Source organism: Rhinoderma darwinii, chromosome 10 (genome assembly GCF_050947455.1).
Source record: "Rhinoderma darwinii isolate aRhiDar2 chromosome 10, aRhiDar2.hap1, whole genome shotgun sequence".
In the NCBI taxonomy this organism is placed as follows: domain Eukaryota; kingdom Metazoa; phylum Chordata; class Amphibia; order Anura; family Rhinodermatidae; genus Rhinoderma; species Rhinoderma darwinii.
The window spans coordinates 15,699,268-15,708,142 of record NC_134696.1 but is presented as its reverse complement, the minus strand read 5'-3'; the positions used below and the strand labels follow the sequence as shown (position 1 = coordinate 15,708,142).

Sequence of the window (8,875 nt, the reverse complement as noted above, 5' to 3'; positions counted from 1 at the left end):
ATCGGGTTATATGTAAAGAAAATCCATGTGGTGTTTAATGAACTCAATTTTTAGAATTTTTGCATTGTGGACACATTTTGGTTTTGAAGATAGGTTTCTTTACATTTTAACGTTAATCTTTTATTCCACACAGTGAAATAGTAGAGAATGATGGATGCCTCCTACTAATTTATTTTTCCCCAAGTGATTCATTGAGTGGGGAATATAACTAACATTCCATTTATTTGTAGGAGTGAAGAAGACGAAGAACCCGCTAGTGATCCATACATGCATGTGATATCACTGGTTAGTCAGTTGGGAGCCTTATACCGAATATGATCTCTGAATGAAGTAGACATGAAATGATGGAACGTCCACATATATATAGGACCTTGGGAATTATGTGTTATAATTGACAAAATATCTCAAAATCAAGGTTGTAAAGCCTATGAAGCAGATTTGTGCCCCCACCCAAGTAAAGTACACAATTTAATGCTATATGCGTTACTTTATTACACTATTTATATATTAATACTATTAATGTCCCAGATGCCCAGGATCGGTCTATACTCTTCTATACTGCACTAAGGAAGCTTCTTTTTGATTATGTTTATTTAAGCTTAACATATGAAATAATGACATGCAGAGTTTGTAAGATTCAACCTACTTCTCCTTGTGAGCTGCAATGAATATGACGGCCTTATAGTCAATAAGGTCACTGACAGCCGTTCTCTCCTTGACCTTACAGTCATCAATGATAAAACCTTCTCCAACTAAAGCTTTCCTGATGAAATCCTCATCATTCGTGAAACCATGGAACTTGTCTTTCCCAACTGTAAAATATGTTCCACCTAAACACCCAATTAATATGAGGTGTCCTCCAGGATTCAGCAGCCTAGAGAACTTCCTCAGATATCTGATGTAATCATCTTGATCTTTGCTGATAACGTCCAGGAGCAAAGCACTGATGACACAATCGGCTGGTGGTAAGACCAGCGGCTCTGTCATATTCTCTTTCTCCAGGTCGTATTTCACAATATGTTGAATGGCTGATCTCACTTTTCCTGCTTTGTCCTCAAACTGATCACTGGAAAATAAAAAGACAAGGAAAGTGATTGTCCCACAGTCAACATCAACATGGTGGCTCAGGACTAAGCACTGGACTATTGACTTGCAATACTAGAGGAAAAACTTGAAATCATCCAAGACTGTTGCACCAAGTGTCAGGCTTATACTGTGTCTTTCCAGCATTAATTTGTATAATACTGCCCCCTATGGATAAGAATATTGAACTGAGAGAGTAATAGAAATTTTACATCTGACTATTACATCTGAGTATTAACAAAGTAAACATTTTCCGGGATCTTTGCCCCATCTCCCCTTATATTTTTTGTATAAGGAGCAACAATCACAATGACAGTGGTTTTCTCTTGATATTTGGACATATGCCTCACCTGTTTCCTTCTTTCTCTTGAAGAAGTGCTGATGTGTGGCCCCAATAAAATGCCCCCGTACGGTTGTCCACCCATCTCTTCAGCTCCATGATGCATCTGTTATTGACCTTCAGCACTATCATGTTTTTGAAAAACTCACAGGCTGAATATAGATGATGAATGAAGGATCCAGAACTGAGGTCAATCAAGATGTCTCCATTAATATGACCTGTGGAACAAATTTCCGAATACTGAAACATCTAATACGTTAAATCTTCCTAGATTTTCTGGCTAAGCAATGATATATGTCTGTATCGCTTCTAGCAAACTATAGAAACATTGGGTTTCCAATACCCCAAAATCAGAAAAAAAAGATAAACTAATCCTCAAATGTTCTCTAGGGATATATTTGGTGGTATTAGTCTTATACTTCTCATAAGTACATTAAGAGCAGGCCCACCAAAGTTATAATTCTTCAGTTAGAGTAATAGAAAAGGAGAAGGGGGGCTCTTGGGAGAGTAAGGAGAACCATCCAAAAGTCTTCAAACAATCTTAAGGTGAGGTGCTGAACTGATGGGTTGGTATATAGGTCACCCTATGTGTCCTCAATAACCAGGGGTGTAGCTGTTCATGTAAAAAAAACAAAAACAATCAAACATTGGGAGCTACTGTGTAGTAGAGTCAATGCAAAAAAGATGCTAGACCCACCTGGTAACACAGAAATCATATAAGGAGTCCCAAGTGAAGCTATAGGTTCTGATCATCAACAAAACTCAATATGCAGAAATTCTTGAAAACATTTTTATTTTAAAATAAATTCTAGTTTTTAAGGATCTATGAGATACATGCATATGCATTATTTTTTCCTCGATGGCGGCCTGGTCCTGCGGTCCTGGTGGCCACAGGTGTCTTCTATCTGTCTCTTCAATATGTATTCCCTAGTACATTCGTGCGTACATTCAAAGGGCCAGCGTGTGCACATTGCAAAATTTCACAACCCAATCCCTGATTTCTCCTAGACTCTCCAAGGCACCTCCATAGTTCACCTGGTGCCTGAACAACTTTGGTGCAACCTAGTTTTGTCCGGCAAAGGTTCCTGTTTCCATCCTAATTCCAGTCCGCACCTGCTATCCACTGCCCGCTTGTGTCCAGCTACCAGCTTGTGTACAGCAATCTACCACCAGCCTGTGTCCAGCTATCTGCTACCAGCCTGTGCCCAACTATCTGCTACCAGCTTGTGTCCAGCTATCCACTACCAGTTTGTGTCCAGCTATCAACTACCAGCCTGTGTCCAGTTATCTACTACCAGCTTGTGTCCAGTTATCCGCTACCAGTTTGTGTCCAGCTATCCACTACCAGCCTGTGTCCAGCTATCCGCTACCAGCCTGTGTCCAACTATCTGCTACCAGCCTGTGCCTAACTAAAAATACCATGTCTCTACCTCTTTAGGTGGTCTCTGTGTGAGTAGCAGCTGGCCCAGTGGACCTGTATACAGGCTTCAGCACAAGATACAGCTGCTCTGTATATAGGATACAAAGCAGCTTTATCTCAAAAAGTAAAAATAATTTTCAATAAAAATACATTAAAAGTTGCTTAAAACACTCTTATTCCCTTTTTTTTTAAATATATAAGACAATGTCTTGAAAGGTTTACATAGGCTTTAAGAGGTTTAGTAATTGCACCCACAATTGTAATTTCCTAGTTGGCCTCCTTCATTCCCCAAAGGGGAATGGAGATTACAGAGTTGAAAACAATGACGCTACTAAACCCTGAGACTCTTTATTTTTTTCATCATATTCAATGACCAGGACTTTACTCTGCTCCCTAAAAATTTCCAGGTGACTGGGGCCGTGTGGTCGCCCCCTCTGGTCTCCCACACCCCCAATAACAACTATTTCCCCCAATTTATATTCATTTATATTGCTCCAATTTTGTTTAATCAGTTAAACATAGAAAATTATAAATGTCAGTGTATTTTAGGAATAACAAAATCAGGATACATACCCACTGCGAAAACTTGTCTAAGATTCTCAATAAAAAATGTCAAGAAGTCATCTCCAAAGACCATGTCAGATTTATCTGAAAAGTAATGCTCCAGACATTGTCTGGAATCATATCCATGTACATGATAGAGATTATAGGGACTGGAATCCATCATCTACTCTTGTATCACAGACGGGGTGACTACCTCTAGACCGGGGCACAAGGTCTTTATATAATTAAAAGGATTCAATTTACATAGTGTGTTACTAAGAATAACTTATCACATAATGACTTATTATATTCATGAGCCGGTCATGGGAACTTGTGTTCTAATAAATTCACAGAGAGAAATAATGATCTTTAAATAAACAAATCTATTTTATTGTTAAAGTAACAATGAGAAAACAGAAATTTGCCGATTTGTCAGTGAGTAAAGGTTTCTAAAAAGAAGTTTAGGCTCAACCATGAAATATTGGTTTAAAGGGATTGTCTAGTTTATAAAATCCATCTTCTTATACTTATATATATAAGTGAATTCAGAGTAAAAGGGATTATCCCATGGATCATTTTCATACTAAAAGTACAGAAATTTTGTTAATAGCTGTTATAAAGTAATTTGCATTGTTTCCAGTATTAAAAATAAATCCCTTTCTCTTCTTTTTTGCTTCCCTGTGTCCCTCTGTGTGCTGCTGCTAATCTGTGCTGCTGGTAGGGGGGCTATGAGCAGAATCAGCCTCTTTCCCCCATTGCCAGCTGAAAATATAGTTCCTTCTTATTTTCCCTGCAGATCGGTAACATAGGATTCAGAGTAGTGTAGACATATAGTGTGTGACATCCACAGTATGCACTCCCTTAGAAACCAATGAAAATATAATCAGATTAAAAAAAATAAAGAATGAGTGGACATGTGCAGGATTCATATCTGTTGTCAGGATAATGAACTTTACGTTCCTAACAAGCTGAGAAGTACAAGGTTGAAATGTGTTGCAGTTCTTTTATTACTTTTATACTTTTAACCTCCTCTGTCACTGGGTCTTATTAATAATAATAAAACATTCATTTTCATGTAACCTAAGTTGCTTTCACCAATTGAACCCTTCACATTGACATCACGGACACAGGCGCGCCTCCACCAGGAGTTTTTCTTTTCCTTGTTATTCCTAACTACAATTCAGTGTGAGAAACTGTACAGGATTTAATGATTTATTCGTAGATTGATGTTTCTATCCTTTCCTAGGTAATGTGAGCTGATATGTTGGGATTAGAGATGAGTAAATTTCCTGAAATTCGTTTCAGGGCCGATTCCATCGAATCAGCGCCGAAATTAGTTTCGGTCTGAACCAACTTGTCACAAATCGCAGGCACCCTGATAGCCCTGAGACTATCTCATGTTTTCTAGGACTGTATCCAATTTGGATACAGATCTATAAGACATCAAAGGGTTTAAACAAGACAATCAAAGCACTTGTGTTTCCATAAAAGCTCACCACCTCCACTGGTCTACTGTAGCGACGCATTCCTGCTGGCTGATAATATATCGTAGCTGTCCTATGTGACCGCTGCAGCCTGTAATTGGCTGCAGCGGTCCTACCGGACCGCTAGGTTATGACATAGTTTTGTCCGATTTGACTGCTGCAGTCTGTGATTGGCTTCAGCGGTCACATGGAACAGCTACGTCACATCACCTGCCGGCAGGGACACATTGGAGGTGGAGAGACTATTTTTTTTTTTTTTTTTTTAATCTCCTCTTCTCTCTTCTGCTTTTTCTATAATCTGCAAAAATGTTGACAAGTTGTGCTCTGAGAACCCCAAAAGTTTCGTATTTTGGCAAATCTGAAACTTGTGGGAAATTCGGACCAAATTCAATTTGTGCCAAATCGGTTTGTTCGTCTTTTAAAGGCTGAACTATTTATTTGTATTGTTATAGGACGTCTGATTAAGTATGTTAGGAAATTTAGTAAGATTAAATTATATATGGACAGTGACGTCATGGGCTCCTCCAGGAGCAAATTACCCAGCCAGAGCACCGGCAATGCTCTGGCCAGAGATTCCGCTCTTGGAATATATTGACAGTGAACTCAAGGGCTTTCCCAAGACAGGAGTCCCCGGTCAGAGAGCTTGCGATGCTCTGGTTGGGGACTCCATAGTTGAGAGCCCTGACGTCAAGGGCTTCCCTGGTCTCAGTGCTTAAAATAGCGCTGTACCCGGTGGATCCTCTTGTCAAGGCTAGGATTAGTTATTAATGGCTGTCACAAGGATTGATTTCTGAAAACCGTCAGTTAAAAACTGATTCAGTGACTTATTTTAGGGCCGTCAAGCCATGTAAATGGCCAAAAATAGAATATGTTCTATTTTTTGATGGGCAGTATTCATGGGCTGTTAAAAAAATGACCATGACACTTGATCACAAATTGAAACTCTTCTTTAAAAAATCTAGATCTACTCTGACTTTAAAAAGTTCAATTTATAGAGTTATAAGAATCTGGTTTAGCAAGTCCACGGGAGCTGCTAGATGGTCGTCTCAATTTTCAGATTACACCACAAAGGATTTGTTAGAGGCTAGTCTTTATTTATCTAAAGCTATTCCATCCAGCACATAGCAAGATATGGCTCTCATGATATTTCACAGGGCATATATTACCCCATATCTGCAATCCAGAATGCCTCCCTTAGAAACGTATTTTTGTGTCAAATTAACTGAAACGTTTTCCAAAATTTCTGGGACTGCCCACAAACTCAGCTATTATGGTCTTTATTAATTATTTATTTTACTAATGTAATACTGGTATTACGTAATGTTTTATACAATATTTATGCAACTTATATTTGTTATTGACATTTGTTGTATTTTTATAGAAAGGACTTTGGCTCCTATGGGAGCGCTGGAAATTGCCAAACACCGTACTCGGCTTTCTCCGGCGCTCCCAAAGAGAATTAATGGAGCGGCAGTGCGCATAAGCACTGAACTGTGGGGGTCGGCCCCAGCTGTCAGACACCCACCGATCTGCAAGTTACGTCCTATTCTACGCAGTCAAAAAACAACATTAAACCTGCCTATGTGTCAGTCTGAAATAAATTAGACAAAAAAAAAGTACTCTCTCCATTGAATAGTGGTTTAACGCCTTAACGACTGCCAATTCGCCTTTCCACGGCGGCCATTAAGGATGCTTATGCTAGAGTTCCGCCTTTTTAGGTGTCCTGTGCCGGCTAGAGTGGATGTTGAGCAGTCTGAAGACAGCCGGATACCTGCACTAATTTCAACATCGATCTCACCTGTTTAACCCCTTAGATGCAGCGCTCAATAGCGAGCGCAGCATCCAAGTGGTTTTGGAGGAGGAGTGCCCCCTCTCTCACCCCATAGGCACCCTGCAATCGAAACCGCAGGGTGCCAATGGCTTCTATGGCAGCCGGGGGCCTAACAAAATCCCCCAGGTCTGCCCTTAGTGGATGCCTGCTAGGCCATGCCTGATGCATAACATAGCAGGTGCCGTCAATTTTATACTGACAGGCAATAATACGCTGGAATACAGAAGTATTGCAGTGTATTATAAAAGTGATCAGAAGATCGCATAGTGAAGTCCCCTAGTGGGACTACAAATAAAGCTATCAAAAAGTTTAATAAAGTTAATAATAAATAAGTAAAAATCCCCCCCCCCAAAAAAAAGAAAAACCCAGTTTTTCCCTTATATAATACTTTAATATGAAAAAACTATTTAAAAAAAAAACATTACACATATTTGGTATTGCTGTGTCCATAACGACCCCACCTATAAAGTGATTATGTTATTTATCCCGCACGGTGAACACCGTAAAAAAATAAATAAAGAACAATGCCAGAATTGCTGTTTTCTGTCCATTCTGCCTTCAAATAAATTTGATAAAAAGTGATCAAAAAGTCACATATACTCCAAAATTGTACCATTAAAAACTAGAAGTCGTCCCGCAAAAAAAAAACACCCTCATACAGCTGCATCAGCGTAAAAATAAAAAAATGATGGCTCATAAAACATGGCGACACAAAAACAAATGTTTGTTTTTAAAAAGTGTTTTTACTGTGTAAAAGTAGTAAAAAATACAAAATCAATATAAATTTGGTATCATTGCAATCGTAACAACCCACTAAATTAAGTTATTATGTTATTTATACCACACAGTAAACGGCGTAAATCTAAGACGCAAAAAAGTGTGGCAAAATATATGTTTTTTTTCCATTACCCCGCCAAAAAGTTAATAAAAGTTAATCAAAAAATTATATGTACCCCAAAATGGTGCTATTAAAAAATACATCTTATCCCGCAAAAAACAAGACCTTATGCAGCTATGTCGACGCAACAATAAAAAAGTTATAGCTCTTGGAATGCGACGATGGAAAAACGCAAAAAATAGCTTGGTCATTAAGGTTTAAAACAGGCTGGTCACTAAGGGGTAAAAGGGGTTGTCCAGTTTATAAAAAAAACATCTTTATAGGGAATTCAGAGTTAAATGGGTTTTCCCATAATCTTTGTTACATATCTACAGGATAGGTGATAAACATCTGATTGGTGGGAGTGCGACTGCTGGGACTCCCACTAATTACGAAAAAAGACTTGACTTGCTGTTCTTGGGAGCCCCAAATGAAAGGAGCGGTAGTACGCATGCTCGGCCACTGTTCCATTCATTTCTATGGGGCTACCAAATATTTTCCCCAACAGCCCCATAGAAAAATTAATGGAGCAGTGGCTAGGCATGCGCATTATCGGTCCATTTATATGGACCACTAAGAAACTGCAATAATAAGCCCGTTCTCGTAATCGGTGGGGGTCCTAGCGGTCGAATTCCCACCGATTAGATAGATTACTCATTGCAAACCTCCTAATCAGACAGTCAGTGATGTGTGTATAACCAGCACTATATACTCACGCTCCTCTATGATATCCTGCACCTCGCTCTGTGTAGTCTGGTTATGGACAGTGTGGCTGGGCACTCTGTGCAGACTTATTAGAACCAGTTTGGCTTGGCGCACCGTGTAGTCTGGGTGCAGATGTTGTGGCTGGACGTCTTATCTTTTATACCTTATATAAAAACATTTATATAATGTACTGGACACAAATGAAGCAAATTAACAAAATTCTCTGTAAATGCCCTGGATAAGTGATCTTTCACAAAGAGTAATGCATAAGTGACCTTGGCCCAATCTGAGAATAGTTCATTAATGTAGATATGAAGATTTATACTATATTCCAGCCAGACAAAGCTGCCAAAGCCCCAGACACTTCTTTTCCCAAACCAATGCCCCAGGAAAATACAGAAAGAGAAAAAAGATTATTTTATTGAATTTTGGAAGGACAGGATTAAGGGCTTAGGTTCTATGCAGAGCCCTGTGCACGGAGCTTGTACAGCAGCACACAGAGGCTGGAACACTCCCTAGTACGTGGCCATACAGTATATGTGTGTTGCTGTATGTACGGAGATATTCTCCCCTAGAAGTAATGATTTCTTAT

At 39.2% G+C, this 8,875-nt stretch overlaps 1 protein-coding gene across 1 annotated transcript; it reads right to left on the bottom strand.

The window, feature by feature from the left end:
* Positions 1-642: 642 nt before the first annotated feature.
* LOC142662514 (nicotinamide N-methyltransferase-like) lies at positions 643-3,570 on the bottom strand. Its single transcript, XM_075840722.1, has 3 exons — positions 3,417-3,570; positions 1,434-1,641; positions 643-1,066 (listed from the first exon to the last, which is right to left on the bottom strand). The coding sequence occupies exons 1-3, from the start codon at positions 3,568-3,570 to the stop codon at positions 643-645; spliced, it is 786 nt and encodes a 261-aa protein (XP_075696837.1).
* Positions 3,571-8,875: the final 5,305 nt, after the last annotated feature.

Coding starts and splice junctions, on each gene's coding strand:
- LOC142662514 (XM_075840722.1), bottom strand. CDS start 3,570: ATGATGGATTCCAGTCCCTATAATCTCTATCATGTACATGGATATGAT. Junction 1,642..3,416: donor TAGACAAGTTTTCGCAGTGG/GTATGTATCCTG, acceptor TTTGTTCCACAG/GTCATATTAATGGAGACATC. Junction 1,067..1,433: donor CAAGAGAAAGAAGGAAACAG/GTGAGGCATATG, acceptor TTTATTTTCCAG/TGATCAGTTTGAGGACAAAG.